A 20,070-nucleotide genomic window follows, 5' to 3' on the forward strand; every position below is an offset into this window, starting at 1 on the left:
GAGTGTGGAGAAAAAGTGTAGAGAAAGAGTGTAGAGAAAGAATGTGGAGAAAAAGTGTAGAGAAAGAGTGTAGAGAAAGAGTGTGGAGAAAAAGTGTAGAGAAAGAGTGTGGAGAAAAAGTGTGGAGAAAAAGTGTAGAGAAAGAGTGTGGAGAAAAATTGTGGAGAAAAAGTGTAGAGAAAGTGTGGAGAAAGAGTGTGGAGAAAGAGTGTGGAGAAAGAGTGTGGAGAAAGAGTGTGGAGAAAGAGTGTAGAGAAAGTGTGGAGAAAGAGTGTGGAGAAAGAGTGTGGAGAAAGAGTGTGGAGAAAGAGTGTGGAGAAAGAGTGTGGAGAAAAAGTGTAGAGAAAGTGTGGAGAAAGAGTGTGGAGAAAGAGTGTGGAGAAAGAGTGTGGAGAAAGAGTGTGGAGAAAAAGTGTAGAGAAAGTGTGGAGAAAGAGTGTGGAGAAAGAGTGTGGAAAAAGAGTGTGGAGAAAGAGTCTACAGAAAGTGTGGAGAAGCAGTGTGGAGAAAGAGTGTGGAGAAAGTGTGATGATGTTGACAAGTAAGAAGAGGACAGAAAATGAACAGTTCAAGTCTTTCAATATCTCATGTACTCCTTAGTTCTAGCCATCAAGCCAGAGGGAAAAAAAAACAACAACTTAAAACTAGGTCAAAGAACCTAGCCATGAGTAATCCCTGTCGTCCTTCATAGAAGCAAGTTATATTTTATTTTCCTGGTAAAACGTAATTATTGAAAAAAAACGTTTTCGTGGAGTTTCAATGTGCTCTGAATGCTAAACAAAATGGCCTCGATGTGTAGGGATAGCAGGAGATAGACAAACGACACAATGGGATAAATCTAGAATCTAGTGGGTGGGTGTTTATTTTTTTGGTGTGTGTGTTTTTTTGGTACTTTTGTGACGTCGAGAACTTTTATTTGTGGTAAATGTAAATTGTGAAGTGATATCAACGAATGTATTCAATGGTGTTGATAAAAAGGACATCATTTATTCGTTCATTTAGTAGGACTGTCGGATAAGATTTGTTTACAGTATCTATGGTTACTAGGCAGAGATTGTATACATTGAAGTAAGTCTGTGATCTTTTTTTTTAAAGTTTACATTTACATATTTAAATAAACATACTCATATGATGCGAATTGCAAACGCGCATTCACAATAAATAGTCTTTTAAAGATCGAGCCACATACAAACATGTAAACAAACACACATAGAAAAAAACACAAACACGCTTGCATGTAAATATATCTCTCTCACACACACGAACACATACACACACAGGAATAAGTCTTTCAGTGACATGGTAATGAACGCAACCAAAATTAGACCATATACGAATGGACCACATGGCGCGTTACATTGTAAATAGTTTTAATGATGCAATCATAATTGGTCCTAGGTTGGCCTTTTGTACATTTAAAAAAAAAAAAAAACTGAACAGTGAAATCAGAACATGTACGAGGGACTGATGGTGTGGACGTAGAGTATACAACAGCTTGGGGTTCGGGCGTGGAGAGGAAATGCCCATGAGAAATCTGACTAGAGGGATGTGTTGAAGCAGGCCAGAGCCGTCTATGGGCTGTAGCCAGTGGCGTGCCTAGGAATTAGCCATCATTTTGGGGGCTCCGGGGACTTGACTTCTTTGTGGGCCTCTGCATTTTGCGTAATATTTAATGTAAAAAAACCACTCATTTGGGCCCCCCCCCTCAAGTAGGGCCCTGGGGGGGATTTTATAATTCTCCCCCTCCCTCCACCCTAGCTTCGCCTCTGGCTGTGGCGCCACTAGGATGGATAGATAGCAGTGTAATAGTCCTGTCAGCCCAACGCTTATTTCCGAAATATTGCAATAGCCTTAACAGAAGACCAGGCTTCAATTCTTTCGACACACTATTCGATTAAGAAACAACACAAGGCAGATATTTCTTATGAACATATAGATTTCTCGGCAGTGTGAACACATTTGGTTGAATTATTTATGAAGAGTAACTTATCGTATGTTATACTAAAGTTATAGGCTAGTATCGCATACAGTATTGTAGTAGAGTTTCTCTTATTTACATTACGCTATTTTGAAGGCAGGTACTAATGGATGCTCATCATAGGACACGGATTCTATATTCTATGGCAGTGCTTCCCAAACTGTGTTACGCGGAACTCTAGTGTTCCGTGAGGCCTGAACAGGTGTTCCACGAACTTCTGGAATAATGAACTAGTAGGCCACCACGTGAATTAGTCTTTCAAAAAATAAAATAAGCAAAGTGTTCCGCTAAATACTCATAATGTGCGAAGTGTTCCGTTTCGAAAAAGTTTGGGAAACACTGTTCTATGGTACGGTCAGGACCAATTTTGACACCCATTCTGCCTCTGGCCAGAAGTATGTCTTGCTGTTTGCAAGATAACCAATCGCCTTTAGTCTTTGCTACAAAAACTGTATTACTAACCACGTAACCATGTAAGTACCAACATACAAACTCTAGTATTTAAAAATATATTGGATCTTCCTCTCTGGCAAACACAAACATCATTGGCTCACTTCTCCTATTGAACGAGTTTCATTATAAACATATAACCTTTCAGTACATATTGAACATTGGCTTTAGTAAACAGATGTTATATTGAGAATTGGTTCTATTGAAAAGAGAAAGGATTGGTCAATATTTCACATATTTCACTAACACTATCTGATTACGACTATCTTTGACACTACGACTATCTATGTTTAGTTCGTCCATCGAGCTTCGACGATGACCACTTTTGTCATCCGGGGGGGGGGGGGGGGGGGGAGGGCTTTGCACTGGGGTTTTGTGCTCCCTCGTGAGACCTATGTGAGCCCGGAATGTTGGGTTGCACACTGGGCAGGTTATTCCAGATGCTTTTTTCTTTCTCTGACGCTTTTATTCTGCCAGAGCTATCTATGAAATTACAGCAATCTATCAAAACTATGACTATCTATTGCACAATGACTATCTATGAGACAACGAAGATCTGTCAGACTACAACTCTCAAACTACGACTATCTTTCAGACTCAGTTACTAGTTTATCAGTTTTTCTCCTATTATTTTTTTTTTAGTTTAGTCATGTACGAGGCCACCACCAAGTGGGGGCCCTAGCGGTTGCCTAATTTGCCTATGTTTAAGGCCGGCCCTACTGTATTTAACCAATACATGACTGTAGGTCCGAAACATATAACTATATTATGTATATATTTAATGTTTAAGATCCGAAACTGCACATCGGAGTTTTCCGTCGTCTCATGAAACAGAAACTAAGACTTGGATATTTGTCGTGCATTGAAGCAAATAGATCACTGGTTCTCAACTGGTTTCAGAAACAAAAGGTAGCTGTGATGGTGTCAGAGACACCTGATTGGATTTTATGATAAAAATCAATATCGTAAATGTATAATTATCACCAAAATTCAAACAGCTATGTACTTTCTGAACAACCAAATTGGAGAAAGTTTTAGGACATCCATAGGAGTGCGGAAAGGATGCATTTTACTCTTCAGCTTTTTTAAAACGTATTTCTGAAGCATATTATGATGACAACTCTGCAAATGAGCGGCATACTTCCGCTCCCAAATTCGCAGATGATATGGGAAAAATTGCAGACCAGATACAAGATCCTATTTTAAACTTGGAAATCAGTGCGGGAAAAAGCAAACTACTAGCTTGTGATGGAGATAGTACAAGATGCTGCATACAGTTGAATGGCCAAACATTAGAAGAAGTTGACTCATTTAAATATCTAAGGTCAAGCATAACAAAAGACGGAGGATCAATCAAAGAGATAAGAACCTGCTTGAGCTTGGCATCCGCTGCCATGTGCAAACAATGGGAAATTTGGAAGAGCAACATCAGCTTTCAAGTAAAATTAATATTCGCTAGTGGTCTCTGTGCTCCCATACGGCTGTGAAAGTTGGTCACTGAACGCTGAGGCTGAAAAAAGAATTCAAGCCTTTGAGAGCAAATGCTACAGTCAAATGCTGGGTATCAAATTCGACGACAACAAGACAAATGACTTAGTACTGATACACGTGAATATTCCGGCTGAAACTTCTCAATACTGTGAAGAGACGAAAGCTGTACAAATGTTTGTAAAATGTTTGACATGTTTCGGATGTTCCTTCAGAGTTGAAGATAATTAACTTCCTAATCCAAACCTTCCGCAGGACGACGGGGGGTGGGAGCGGGCAGGGTTTGAACCTGGGACCATCGATAAATCTGAACGACAGTCCACCGCGCAAACCGCACGACCAGGCAAAGTTGAGCTGGCTTGGTCTCATTGTAAGACGTGACTCACTATCAAAAGTTATCCTTCAAGGAGCATGCATGACTAGATTGACACATGAAATGTGTAGGACGCAATTATCTTCTTATTTGGAGAAATGTCCGTAGTATAAGATAAGATAATATAATTTTATTGATCCAATCAAATTCAGTTTGACTACAATTGACAACATCAGCGTAACTACTGTACAATAACAGTATAGATGAAAATTTCGAACAACATTCACACACGAAACACATACACATTCACAACCAGCGCTTTATGAATTGGACTTCTATGTACTTCTCGATGACGACAGCTGATCTTGTAACACTCTGACCGAAAGTGGGATAAAGAAGTTTTTTAAATCTTTCTGTTTTAGTCCTAATGGAAAGGAGACGACCACTTCGTTCAGATCTTATGTGACTGTGGTTTAATGGGTGAAGGTTGTCTTTAAGAATCGAGAGTGTTTTGGAAAGGCATCTTTCATGAAAAAGCTCTTCAAGAGATGGTAGCTGTATTCGAGTGATATACGATGCTTTATTAATTAGTCTATTTAGTCTAAGTCTTTTGTGCCAGTGAAGTATTACCATACCAGCAGGTGACAGCAAAGTTAATATATAAGATAAGATAAAATAAGATAAGATAAGATAAGATAAAACCAGAGATGAATTTGAGAACCCTCTGATGATGAAACGGAAACCAAACTTCGTGACCTGTATGAAACTTGACGTGTGGGGTACGTGCGTGTGAGGGAGTGTGGGGGTGTGAGGGGTGTTCACTACCGATAAAAGAGGGGCGTGGGTACAATAAAGACATAATAGGAGGGAAATACAAAGAGCTGGTTCCAGACGTGATAGAGTATTTCTATTTCTAAATGCGGATGTAGATATCTCTTTTAGAGAGACAGTCTCGCCCGCTGACGTCACTTGCGAAAGTAGCGCCTGACTGATTCTTAGAGTAGCCAGCTTTTATTTACCACTATTATATCGCGTCACTCCTTCTGTTTGTCTGGTCAGAATCTTGTACACGTTATTTCTCCCACTTCCCATTCTCGGATCAGGTTTGCAGAATTATTCATTGTCGAACAAGAGAAGATATAAAAAAAAAAACAATTACTTAATCAATTAGTCGTAGTTAATTTACTTTGTTTTATATATAAAATACACCAAGCTAAGGGCAGATAAGCTTTGTGTAGAGAATTAAGTTGTTAGCTAACAATTTTTAAATAACAATAACACCTTCTAATTTTATAAGTACTTGAATAGCTCAGTGGCTAACTAGTAGGCATTCCATCCGGGAGCTAGAGTTCGAATTCAGAATTGAGATTTTTTTTTTAAATCGCGTTTGAAACGGCAGCACGGAAACCTGGTCCACAAAAGTGTTTTGACCATAAAACGCTGAGCATGCTATTAGCGTGAAAGTTGCGCTTAACATTTTTTTATTGTTACTCTAGATTCTAGATCTAGATCTATTAACATTATAAAACGTTGTTCTTTTTTTTTTATTTTACTTGTTTATTTAAAAAAAAAAAATTTTTTACAAAGCTTATAACAGGCTACATCTCACTCTGTCTGTCTGTCTGTCTGTCTGTCTGTCCGGTGTTGAACCTCGAGCCCTCTTCATAGATAAACATGCCAAACTAAAATCAAGAGCACTTAGCTTCTCGACCACGCTTCCCAGACTACACAAGAATCAATCAGAAAATTGACCTATTAGTATAATAATTTAATTTTTTTTTATTTAGAAAAAAGGGGAAATAGACCTTGCAATATTGAAAGATATGGCACCAATTTACTCAATTTAAACTTTGTGGGGTTTTTTTTTTTTTAGTTTTTTGTTTTTTTTTGCTTTTGCTTGTTTTAGTGTTTTTCAGATCTTTGTATTATCTGGTCGTTCCTGATTACAGTTTTTCTTTAAATATTTCTTATTTATTTCTCAGATATCGCTCTGGTCATTTACTGCAGGCCACCACAATGTTTGAGAGTCATCGAAAACAGGCCTGCTGTATACATAAAATGTCTGGTGTAGACATATACCTTGTAGTATGAATGATGATGAATCAACATGAGTCTAAATAAAAGAAAAGCAGAAAGCATTTTTGTTCTAGTTAGTTTCCTAATGACGGCATAAGGCAATCTAGATCTATATAAATCAAGGGAGTCAAGAGTTATAGAACTGACAGGATGTAAACATGGGGAGTCACATGATGTGTTTAGTGGTTTTCGTGTTTGGCCTCTTTAGCTGTAAATGTGGTTCCGGAGATCGGTTGTGTCCCTTGGATTCCCGCGACGGCCTTGTCTCTGTCATCTGTGCAGGGAAAGTTCACTCTAGAAGGTTTGTTCATTTTAGTATATATATATATATATACAATACATTGTTCAAGATATACTTGTGATTAAGATTTTTGCAATAAATTTTAGATTTTAAAACCATGTCAAGAACATTAAATTTAAAAGATTCCTGTTGCATGGTGGTGTGGTATGCGCTCTGGACTGTCTCTCCGATGGTCCAGGGTTCGAACCCTGCCCTCCGCTCTCGCCTGTCGTTCTACGGGAATGTATCCATTTGTAGCTCAAGTTTGACTTTAATGTACTTGGCAACGTTGAATTTAGATTTACGGCCCTTGATTTTAATTTATAGTGAAACGCCCAAATCCAATTTATACATTTATATTTACCATTCTTTGTGTATCGAATAAAATGATGTTATTTTTTCTATTATTATTTATTATGTAATGCTCATTAAATATCGTTCAGTCATATCGGGACTGGGAAATCCTGTTGCATGAGAGCTACAGTTTGATGGAATTTTCCATTTTATTTCACATTTTTATGTTTAACAGAGTCCTGCCTCGTTACATTGGAAGCATGATAGACTGATATATGGATTTTGACTTTGAATAGAGTGTATGATATGTCCGGCATATAAGAAGAGGTTTGGGGCGCGGTGGTTGAGTGGTTAAGCGCTTGGCTTTTGAACCTGAGGTCCTGGGTTCGAACCTCGGTGAAGACTGGAATTGGGAATTTCTGTATTTGGAGGGTGCCCCTTTAGAAAGTTAAAAGCATAAAATAGCGCTTTAAAAAATAGATTAAAAATATTATTAATCGCAGAGATTGTTGTTGTTGGTCTAGATCTATTACTGAATACTAAACCAAAGGAAGAGAACAATTTTTTTATTTTTTTTTTATGGAAATGTTTTGTTTTTTTCTTGAGGATTGGAACTAGAGATTGGAACTTTACAGAACATTTAGATCAATTAGATAATTATTCTATGACATCAGTTAGGCCAGGTTAACACACATCTAACTTCACCTTTACTTTTACCTATGCCTTGGTCAGCTGGACCTTTGGGGCACCACCCAACTTTCTTTCTCCATTCTTCTATGTCATTTGCCTTTGATAGAATTTCATTCTGATATTCTTTCTGAAAATACTTAGACCTGTTTTTTTTTAATTGCGTGGGTGGACCACTTCGGGGGCCGATTTTGAGTTTGTGTTCCCACATAAACTCTCTTTGTCCCCTTGTTTAATTTTTTAATATGTTTTCTTGTTTTGTATTTCACAGTTCTTCTTTCCTAAACTGGACCATCCAAACAGTTGACCAAAGTGAAGAGCGAACGGGGCACATTGTTTGTAACATTAAAACTCAATGGTGTTACTTTGATGGCTCTAAAGATGTGCAGGCCACGCTAAGCGACTTTGATGGCTCTAAAGATGTGCAGGCCACGCTAAGCGACTTTGATGGCTACAAAGATGTGCAGGCCACGCTAAGCGTTGAGGGTGAAACCTTCCTGAGCGTTTTGACATTTAAGCGCTTGCCACTCGACCAGGAGGCGACTCGCACAACTTGCATCTTTTGGGACAAAGTTGAGACCAGCGCCAAGAGCAAAGTTGCTCTCTGTGCCGCCAAGGTCGCAGAGAGCACAAATGTCCCTCGTTGTACTGACCTGTTGTCGCGGGTCAGCGGCTTGGAGCTTCGTTGCAAGGGGCATGGGTCTTATTGTTTGGCGCTGGAAGGAATCGATCCAGTTCTGATCAGCCCTAAGAAAACCGGAGATGAAGCTAGTACATTGTGGAGCCCCAGCCCCACGACATTCTGGACCCACAGCGGCGCTTCCTTGACGTCATTATCCACTTTATTGAACTCTGTCTGCAGGAGATCTAAGGAATCGCCCGCGCAAGGAAGAACAAGATACCCCGGTACCGTTTTGTCTTGGCAGGATAGAGTGGCCGAGCTCAAAACGAGACGCTTGCTTAGAAGATCCTTGAGAAGTGTTAATAATTCATGCAAGCCCGTCTTCATGTTAAGAAATACAACGTACAATGCAACGAACAATACAACGATCGATTGTTATGAATTTCCGAATTTGAAAAACGACGATACTCTAACCTGCCAGGTTAAGGGGACCGATGTCAATGTGACATGCTACAGCGTCCTTAAGAATGAGACAAAGTGGGGGATATACTCCTCCCCATTTCTTGTCAAAAATGTCTACGCCGATTATCGAGCATTCTGTCTATGTTTTAACGTCCAAGATCCCGAATGCGGTAATGCCACTTTGAGTTTAAACCAATCCTGTACACCCGCGTACACGAAGTATGACGTCATGGTAACATTGTACTACGTCGTTGCTGGCGTATTGTCTGTCGTCTGCTTTATTTTTGTCTCCAGCACGTGCATCTACGTCTGCAGAAATGGCTCCGTGCTTTACTCGTACTACTACTTCGATGTTTACAGGAGAATCAAGAGGGAGCTCCGGGAAAGACCCCAACAAAAAGGGGCTCCACCCATTCCTCCTCCACGCCTTCCTCCCCGAGGATCCAGGGTACGCGGACGTTTGGAGGAGACCAGATTCGACGATAACCGTGGACTTCCGGAGGCTAGAGAACTGTGTTCCCGTGAAATGTCCGTGGCTAGAGTGGACAATGTTCGTGGACGCTCCGAAGTCAGAATGGGCAATGTTCGTGGACGCTCCGAAGTCAGAGTGGACAATGTTCGTGGACGCTCCGAAGTCAGAGTGGACAATGTTCGTGGACGCTCCGAAGTCAGAGTGGACAATGTTCGTGGACGCTCTGAAGTCAGAATGGACAATGTTCGTGGACGCTCCGAAGTCAGAGTGGACGATGCACGAGTATGCCTGCTGGCGAGAGATGTCCCCGCAAGAATCGAATACAACCCATCAACTGGATCATCTTTTGGTTGGACGCAGGACGATGTTTTTGAAACAGGCTTTGAACAGCGGGAGCCGAACGATACCGACAGGCTCAACACTTCTGCGCGTTGTCGTAGTGATGAAGACGGCTATCTTATTCCAAGTGCGGTTTCCTCGATGGATCAGTGGACTGCGGTCGACAGCAAGTACCTGAACGAATGCGAATGCAGAGCTCCGCCTCCGCTTCCTTGCAGAAGACCTACCAAAGGCCAGGAGCTGGTCCTTGTTACAAAGACTAATTTCGACTCTGATACTTCTGGGGTTTCGATGTCTATTTTGAAAGATACTGAAGACTAGTAAAAATAAAAAATAGGAGATTTGTGACAGAAAAAGTGGGGGAGGATTTCAATCTAAGTGTAACTTCTAGAAAAAAGTATACTGAAAAATAACAGTTGGTTGCTGTCCTATCTATGGTGCTGTCACATCTCTAGTGTTGTCACATCTCTAGTGTTGTCACATCACTGGTGTTGTCACATCTCTGGTGTTGTCACATCTCTGGTGCTGTCACATCTCTGATGCTGTCACATCTCTGGTGCTGTCACATCTCTGGTACTGTCACATCTCTGGTGCTGTCACATCTCTAGTGTTGTTACATCTCTGGTGCTGTCACATCTCTAGTGTTGTGTCATCTCTGTTGCTGTCACATCACTAGTGTTGTTACATCTCTGGTGCTGTCACATCACTGGTGCTGTCAAATCACTGGTGTTGTCACATCTCTGGTGCTGTCACATCACTGGTGCTGTCACATCTCTGGTGCTGTCACATCTCTGGTTGTCGTCACATATCTGTCACATATTTCTACAAATCTCTTCGCTGAGTTCTAGGAGCTAAAAAGTGGAATAGTTTGTCAGGGATGTCACGATGTGAGACACTAAAAGAACGTGAAATATATTATACCGTTCTCGTGTGTCCCACCACTAGTATGAGACTTTTATTTTCACTACAGTAAAAAAAAACGTTAAAAAAAAGGTTGCAATGCATTTGAATATAAAATATGAATTGATTTTTTAAAATTAAATACCACAATGACATAACTCACAAACTTAGTCATTGAGTAGTACTGTACAGTATACAATGTACTCCAAAATATTCCGATCCGCTCCTTTGTACAAGTTTCAAGACCCCTGGGAGGACTTCGATGAACACCTACAAGTTTGGGATACAGTAGCCCAAGCAATTTATTTTCGTTGTCTTTTATTTTCAATGTAGAAGTAATTATTGTTTTAATATGTTCGTTAATACAGTGTGCGGAGGCGCGGTGGCTGAGCGGTAAAGCGCTTGTTTTCCGAACCGAGGTCCTGGGTTCGAATACTGGTGAAGACCTGGATTTTTTATTTCGGGATCTTTGGGTACCTCTGTGCCCACCCAGCTCTAAAGGTACCTGACATTAGTTGGGGAAAGCAAAGACGGTTGGTCGTTGTGCTGGCCACATGACACCCTCGTTAAACGTGGACCACAGTAACAGATGACCTTTACATCATCTGCCCTATAGACCACAAGGTTTGAAAGGGGAACTTTTAATACAGTGTATGAAAGTAACTTGATGTAACAAGTGTGTTATATAATGTATTGCCTGATCATGGGGTTTGCGGTCGTTTCGTTTGTCCCGGGTTCAAACCCTGCCCGCTTCCAGCTCTCCGTCGTCCTGCGGGAGGTTTGGGCTAGGAAGTAGGTTATGGGTTAGGGTTAGGGTTAGGGTTAGGGTTAGGACATTTTTAGAAACGCAACTGGTATTAAAGATAAACTTCACGCAAGTAGTCACAATTGTAGGTTGGTACCCCTTTCAGACCTTGCGATCTATAGGGGCAGATGATGTAAAGGTCAAGTTTTTCTATTGTCGACGGTTACGCTAAACGACAGCTAAACAACCAACCGCCCTAACTGACCCGAGATTATAAGGTTTCCTTTTAGAGTATTTTTGACTAAGTGGCGTCCAAAGATAAATCCCGAACTTAAATTTTCCATTCTTCGAAAGGATTCGAACTTGAGACGTTTCATTTAGGAAGCCAAGAGCTTTACGAGTCGAAACGAAGCCCCTACAGTAGTTGCAAGAAACTGTTTTAATCCGTCCAGTTGATTTGTTGTCCTTTAAGTTGTATTTGTTTCGTTTATTTTATTTCCTGTAATATATTACCTATTCCTATTTTTTTTATATTTGGCATCTTCAACTCTTATTCCGAAGAGTCGATGGAACGACCTTTGGGTTGTGAACGGGACCTGTTTTAATTGCATAATATAAGGAGGGTGCCAAGGAGGTTAAGTCCTTCTTGCTCATCCCGTAGCACCAAAACGCTAATCAAAGTGACCCATATTTCATAAGCTATTTTAGAGAATGGGAGATAATGGAGGTAAACAATATGTAGACCTCTATGTTTGAACTAGGGAGTTGCCGCTGTATGTTATACAAATTCATATCTATGAATCATAACCATGATTAGTTTAATAAATCTTGATTTGTATTGTACCTCTTGCTGGTACGGTATTTCTGGGCAGACTACAGTCAGATCTCACAGATGCCATTTAGTGGTTTTCTAGGTTTGTCATGAAAGGGCGACAACTTTCAAGCCGTGTATGAAACTATTATACACAATAAGAGTAATTAGATTTAATATTTTTATTTAGTAATTATATTAAAGATGGATATTAAAAATGCATAATACAATTCTAAAATTTCTTGAGGTTAATTATTATTTAAAGCATTTTTAATTGAAAAAAATATTAAAGCTCAAAAGTAACTATTGAAACATAAACATTGCATATAAATAATTTGATTACCAGAATTTCTGTAGTTGAGAATATTGACGTCTTTCATAATGTAGTTATACTACACTTTCATAAATGATTGTTTGTGTCTTTGGTGGTACTCTCATACCTTAATCTTACGATAAGATTATTATACCCTTGACCTAGTAACTCACCATAAGTGCACACGTCGGCACATATCAGACATTTACCACGAGTCTCTCACACAACTGCTATTGATTCATTTGTTATAATGTTACTGGAACTGATTACTGCTACATGCGCCTATATATATATATATATATATATATATATATATATATATATATATATATATATATATATATATATATATATATATATATATATATATATATATATATATTTAATATATATATATAACGACCTTGTCATTTGTATATTTACTTAACCATGTTCCGAAAAAAAAAAAAACAGTTATGTAAAAACATAGTAAGAAGTTGGAGAATATATAAAATAATGGTTCTGTGTACATTTTAAAAGACCACTCAAAACTTGTAACTTAATGGTTTGAGACCATAGTACTCACCATTGTGTGACAAATCTTATACCGTATCACAACTTTTGATTGTTACAGGAATTATGGAATAACAAAACGAATCAAATCTTTAGCTCACGCACGAAGTATAATCAAAATCACAATTCAGAAAAAATTAGTACAGTCTACCTTAGGACAGGCTACCTTGGTACAGTCTACCTTAGTGCGGGCAACCTTAGTACAGGCTACCTTAGTGCAGGCTACCTTAATGCAGGCTACCTTAGTACAGGCTACCTTAGTACAAGCTACTGAGCTGACACATATATATGTTACGGTGTGTATGTTTTGAGTTGTCTTACATTCACTTTAATGGTGCCGTGCACAAATTGTGACACACACTTCCTTAAGGAGAAAAACGTTTGTTATAATTACTATTATTATTTGTATTACGTTTTGACATGAGGAATTAATGATATTCTTGTTTCATTGAAGCACTGTACCGCTTCGTATTTTGACCAAACGAATGTTATGCATAATGTGAATAAATGATTTGTTTGCGTTACAGAAAGAGTTTCTTTATAATGTCTTTTTGGCTGTAATTAAAAAAAAATTAAAATGAAATTCTCACTAACTCCTTACACTCTCTACATGTAGAAGTGGAAAGAAACAAAATAGTGAAAAAGTCGTAAGTCTGGATATTCCCGGAGGTCTCAGCAATGTTGGTAATGAGTTGCGCTAATAACTAAAATATCGTTGTTTTTGTTGTTGTTTTTGTTGTTGTTTGTTGTTGTTTGTTGTTGTTTTTTTTTGTTGTTGTTGTTTTTGTTGTTGTTTTTTTGTTTTTGTTGTTGTTTTTGTTGTTGTTTTTTTTTTGTTGTTGTTGTTGTTTTTGTTGTTGTTTTTTTGTTGTTGTTGTTGTTTTTGTTGTTGTTTTTTTTTTGTTGTTGTTGTTGTTTTTGTTGTTGTTTTTTTGTTGTTGTTGTTGTTGTTTTTGTTGTTGTTTTTTTTTGTTGTTGTTGTTGTTTTTGTTGTTGTTTTTTTGTTGTTGTTTGTTGTTGTTGTTGTTGTTTTTGTTGATTCCTGAACCCATGAAGAGTTTGCAAGGAGGAATTGTACAAATGAACATAACTTTTAATCAATAACATTTGCAGACATTTCAACTTCAATGTAGATGTATGCAGAACTCAAGTTAAGTCCTATGTTCAATAATGTCAACCAAAATACAAATCACTTTCCAAACTACACGTCTTTCTGGCAATCGTCTCCTCTATTTCAAATTTAAACATCGATGGACTTCCTCGTGGTTACATCAGAATCCATTCAGCCAATAAAAGAAGCAGTTCCCCTTTCAGACCTTGCGATCTATAGGGCAGATGATGTAAAGGTCATCTGTTTCTGTGGCCAATGGTTAACGTGGATGTTATGTGGCCAGCACAACTACCAACGGCCTTTTTCCCTATTAATGTCGGGTGCCCAATTAGAGCTGGGAGGCGCCCAATGATCACGAATTAAACATTCCAGTCTTCACCAAGATTTGAAACCTGGACCCTCCGGTTCGGAAGCCTTGCATTTTACCACTCGGTCACCCCACCTCCTATTTAACCAATACAAACAATTTGCTATAATTTTACTCATGGTTACATTTGAATTCCTATCAAACACACACCCACTCCGTAAGAAAAGGTAGGAGCAAACCAAACTTTTTTTTGGTCCGGGATGTTACTTGCAAAAGTCTGAGAAACACCGTCTTATGAAAGGGGGATAGCCGCCAGGGGCGGACTGGGTATCGAAATCGGCCCGGGCATTACCAAATAAACCGGCCCACAAATGGCATGTTTTATATTTTCGGTGTGGCGGGGGGGGGGGGGTTAGACCCCCTCCGCAATTTATATATATATTAGTGTGTGTATATGTAATTAATCTTCATTTTTTCTACCCTAGAATACTCTCTTCCTATAAGTAGTGAAAGACAGTACACACCGCCAAGGGACAGCTAGGGAGTCTGGGGGAGCGCTGTAATCTCCCCCACTTCGCCCCGGACCCATGCATTATTTCCGTAATTTTAAGCTTTAAAAATGCATATTTTGAGGTATCTACAGTGCAATTAGCCTGCTACTCTTCCGCTAAAAAAATATATAACTAAATCTTCTATTCACTGGTAGAAAATGGTAAAATGCATTAGTTTTGTATTGGAAGAGGGGGAGGGAGACCACAAAACCCCTTTTGGCTACGCTCATGAAATTTGGTGACTGTAGTTTGCTTAAGTTGGCTGCACTGGGAAAGTAAGTAAAGTTTCCCTTTCAGACAATGAGATCTGAGGCCAGTGATGATTTGAAGACCCTCCCCTCTCGGCTACGCCCATGTGTTTTATCAAAGGTGTAAGCCTAATTCTATTCAAAATATATAAAGTTTGATAACGCATCGAAAGCTGAATGTATGCTTTCGTTGGCTTACATAATGTATTCTGAAAACTATAAACACTACAATAGCAGCCTTAATTAGTTTCAAACTTTTTGGTATTACTTATAGATTACAGACGTTTCTTCAAAAAATATAAAATAATTAGGTCCTACGCATTTGAAGTGTCAATCTAGTCATGCATGTTGATCTGTGACTTAAAATATGCTAAATCATTGGTTTTCCTGGCTGACTTTAAAGTGGTATCACCACAAATACAAAGCTAGGGGTCTATCGAGCCGTCATCCTCCCTACATTGCTCTATGCCTCAGAAACATGGACAGTGTACAGAAAACATGCAAAGAAACCGAACCACTTCCACATGACATGTCTGAGAAAAATACTGAATGTCAAATGGCAAGACAAAATACCAGATACTGAAGTCCTTCGAAGAGCGGGGGTGCAAAGCATCCACACAATCCTGATGCAGTCCCAGCTGCGATGGGCAGGTCACATCTACAGAATGGAAGACCACCGCATCCCTAAACGACTCTTGTATGGCCATCTAAGCAAAGGAAAGCGCTCGCATTGTGATCAAAGAAAGCGATTCAGGGATACCCTCAAGGCTTCTCTGAAGGCGTTCAGCATAGACCCAGCCACCTGGGAGACAGAGGCACATGACAGAGCATCATGACGACGCGCTGTGAAAACTGGCGCACAGGTTGCTGAGGAAAAGAGAACAAAGCTGGCAGAAGAAAAACGCCAGAGAAGAAAAGCAAGGCCCACGACACTAGCTCCAGCTGGAATAACCTGCCTAGTGTGCGGCCGAACATTCCGGGCTCACATAGGTCTCAGCAGCCACACGAGGAGATTTAAAACCCCAGTGCAAAGCCCTCAGCTCCTTGGATGACAAAGTGGTCATAATCGAACTACGATGGACGAACTATATATATATATATATATATATATATATATAAAGATAAGAGAAAGCAGAAATGTTAGAGAGGTACTTCTAAATATGAAAAGCTCTTGCTTCGTCCTAGTACATTCTCAAAAACGCAATTTGTATATGAATATATTATTTAAAAAATAGATCTAAGTGATTCATTAAATATCGGATATGACAGCGCTATATAAATTATTGTAATAATTTTCATTATTAATGACTTCAAACTAAGCATATGTTTGCAATTAATCATAATTGGTATAAAATTGATTTAGATCTAGATTTATGTTTTAATTAAATAAATTTTTTTTTGTCAGCCTTAAGAGTAGTAAACAACTAATAAACAAGAAACTTACTTTTTCTTTTCAAATCGCAGAAAGTAGAACTTTATACCCATATTCAGCTATGAATAAGATGGGTGGTTTGCAATTTCGCGGCTGTGTGAATGTGTTAGAGTTAACTTCTATTAGTTTTGTTAAAGAGCTAATTGTCTCCCATTTTGCCGCGTTATATCAATGTTTTCTCCCATCCCTCTTTTTCATTAATTTTCAACGGAACCACCAAAAAAACGGGTGAGGGAAGGAGCAAACAAAAAAAAAAAAATAGGAGTGCCATCAAAGGCCCATGCCGACCAGCAAGATGATCAGGCCAAACAGTCTCGGAGACATCAAAGTAGTGTTGAAGGCCATGCCGCTCGTGCATAGCAGAAAGTACGGTCTAACGTTTTACAAATGATAATACGTACAGTGTATAGTGTAATTCTTAAAATTATATTCTTGTTGAATTTCAAACAAAATTAATTGTAATAATAATTAAAAACAACAACAACAACAAGAAAACGTGTTCGGGCCTTTGTGTCTTGTTGCTGTCACTTTTTTTTAAAGTTGCCTGCATTGAATTTTTTTTTCTTTGGTCGCGACCAGACTGGCCCATTTGGTACCGGCCCACCGGGCATTAGCCCGTTTGCCCATATAGCCAGTCCGCCCCTGATAGCCGCTATTGGTTTTGTGTGGTCTGTCTGTTCGTCCGTCCTTCCGTCCGTCCGTCCCGTTTAGATCTCGTAAACTAGAAAAAATATTGAAAATCCGACATCATGATATTTTAGACCTTTCAAAAATCTGATACAACAGCTATGTTTTATTCTTTTTTGAAAGCGAAATGTTTATTTTTAAAATCAACTATACAAGCAGTTAAAAACACACACACACACACACCATTTTTACAACTATTCACTATCAATAGTAAAATAACACGGGAGACAAGAGAAACATTTTACAACCGGGGGTTTGAATAAGAGATTAGCACTTTACAAAAACAATTCTAGTGATGAGATAATCATTCCATAACATCAGTTAGACCAGGTTTACGTTTAGCTTAAACTTCAATTATCCTTTAGTCTGTTGGACCTTTGGGACGCCACACAAGATCTGTCAACCATCTTTCTCCATTCCTCTCTTTCATTTTCCTTTAGATAGAATTTGACTTACAGGCCTGTCCATTCCTTGGTGTTGTCTTCCCATCTCTGTCTTCCTCTTCTTCTTCCTCCTTGTACAGTTCCCTGAAGGAATGTCTTTTCGTGCCCCAAGGATCTTAAGATGTGGCCATAGAGTTAAAGTTAACGTTTTTTACAGTGGTTAACAGGTCATCAAGGGGTTCAATAGCCGTATTCATCTTGTTTCTAAGCTCTTCATTCGTGATACGGTCTTTGTAAGTAGGACCTAGGATTTAACTTTATCTTCATAATTCGGACGTAGGACGTAATCATCTTCATTTTTTTAATTAACGTCTGTATTTTATATTTTATAACTATCAGTTCATTGAATGCATATGAATATTATTAATGTAATAATAATAACATTTCTAAATCTCCGTATCCTGTGGCATCATGTCGTTAGTCGAACATTGGCAACAATTTCGACACGCATAGATCTCTTCTTTTTGTATCGACGGAGAAAGAAAGGGTTGTAGTTGTTGATAGTTTGTAGTTCATACTTTCTGATATTCTTTCTGAAAATATTGAAACCTGCCTTTTTACCTGCCTGAGCGGACCACTTCGGGGGCCGATTTTGAGTTTTGTGTCTCCACACAAACTTTCTTTGTAATCATGTTCTACTTTATGTGTTTGGTATCAATTAAAGAATAAACGAGGAGAAAGTAAAAACCAAAGTTACAAATCTGTACCAAAAGTGAAACTAATTAGGTCATATATATATATATATATATGTGTTTTCACGCATGAACGAATCTGCAATGTGAATCACTACCTCACCTTTCGCCTTCCCGCCCGCGACTTTTTTTTTACACATTATTTATTGTTCATGTTTTAATATGTGGACTAAATAATGTATTTTTCATTAACTGTTTTTATATATCGAATCTTTCATGGTTATAGCATGCTTTAATTATAGACCAGTCTAGGGGGGGGTGAGAGGGGGGGATCTGGGAGAAGGTCCTCCGTGCTGCTTTTCGGTGCTCAGTAAACACAACTAAATAAATTAAAATTAGGGCCTTTATATAGCGCTACCTTCATGCGTATAGCATGCTCAGAGCGCTTTGGTCCAATCTCATTTGTGGACCTTGTTAGGAGTGGGCATCTGGTTTTCCGTGCTGCCTTAAGGCTCTCAGTAAACACAACTCTGCTCGAGTCGGTATTCGAACATGAGCCGCCTTGTTAGGTGGCCGAGCGGTTTTGGCCTCTCAGCCACACAGCCCACTAAGGTCTATGGTATGTTTGCATAATCTTATTGATTTATAAAGAAGGTGATTTTTGAAAGTTAAATACTATTCGCTGAGCATGAAATAGATCTAATTACGGTGGCTGATCGGTAAAGCACTTGGCTTCCTAACCGGGGCCCGGGATTCGAATCCTGGTGAAGACTGGGATTTTTTATTTCGGGATCTTCGGGCACCTTTGAGTCCACCCAGCTCTAACGGGTACCTGACATTAGTTAGGGAAAAGTAAAGGCGGTTGGTCGTTGTGCTGGTTACATGACACCCTCGTTAACCGTAGGCCACAGAAACAGATGACCTTTACATCATCTGCCCTATAGACCACAAGGTTTGAAAGGGGAACTTGACTTTTTTTTTTTTTTTTACTATATAAGTGAACTTGTTTGTTAAGGGCGAATGTGTTTCATTGAACCTTGACCTTTTTATCAGAGCATATAGAACCAATGAATTGAATGTACTTCAAATTTATTAAAAGCATGTCAGACAAGTCTTCGTGAATTTCATAAGCAATATTTTTTTTTTAATATTGTAACACACTGATTGTAAGTTTTAAGTAAAACCAGGAACGATAATCGTGATACTGAAACAAAAAAAAACTACCGGAAACTGTCCTGAGTCATCCACCTTTTAGATTTTCCCCAAACTATTTTCCCATTTAAAAAATGAAACTAATTTTTTTTTTAAATTTATTCCTCTGTTGGAAAAAAAAAACAGAATAGAAACTTGAAGAGATCATATAAGTGTTATTTATAAGCTTCCTTAAATGCAGACTCAATATAACAATCTAACAATAACCTGCGTAGTTAATAAATCCTCAAAGGTGCTGTCATTGTGAAGCCGTGATATGCGTTTGTAGCAGCAAGTAGGGTTTTAATATTTATTTATATATATATATATATATATATATATATATATATATATATATATATATATATATATATATATATATATATATATATATATGTTATTGTAAACATTGTCAACAATAATATATTAATAGATCGCTGCTGCAAACGATATAATAAAAAAAAAGGTTTGTCCTACATGAAGAGCTTAGAGCCTAGAAATGTTTATCTTCTCAATTTTATAGCTCATCAACTCTAACTGATTGTTCTCTGTATACCAGATACACCGAAATAGCGGCCATATTTAGAGTTATCGTCCTTGGAAGAAACTCCAACAGGCGTATGTTGTTCGACTTTCTTGGAGATCATGGGGCGCCAGGTTCCCATCACGCAACAAAATTAAGCGCA

The 20,070-nt window shown here is 38.6% G+C and overlaps 1 protein-coding gene across 2 annotated transcripts; it reads left to right on the forward strand.

Annotated features, from left to right (window-relative positions):
* The first annotated feature begins 667 nt into the window (after positions 1-667).
* Positions 668-13,312, forward strand: LOC106076064 (uncharacterized). Of its 2 annotated transcripts, none has more exons than XM_056015773.1 (3): positions 668-1,068; positions 6,212-6,606; positions 7,838-13,312. In XM_056015773.1, exons 2-3 carry the CDS (start codon positions 6,464-6,466, stop codon positions 9,780-9,782), a joined length of 2,088 nt encoding a protein of 695 aa, XP_055871748.1. In that variant the 5' UTR covers positions 668-1,068; positions 6,212-6,463; the 3' UTR covers positions 9,783-13,312. The 2 variants fall into 2 exon arrangements, with proteins under 2 accessions (XP_055871748.1, XP_055871749.1); XM_056015774.1 differs by having other exon boundaries at positions 668-852.
* The last annotated feature ends 6,758 nt before the right edge of the window (positions 13,313-20,070 follow it).

Source organism: Biomphalaria glabrata, chromosome 17 (genome assembly GCF_947242115.1).
Source record: "Biomphalaria glabrata chromosome 17, xgBioGlab47.1, whole genome shotgun sequence".
Taxonomy (NCBI): Eukaryota; Metazoa; Mollusca; class Gastropoda; family Planorbidae; genus Biomphalaria; species Biomphalaria glabrata.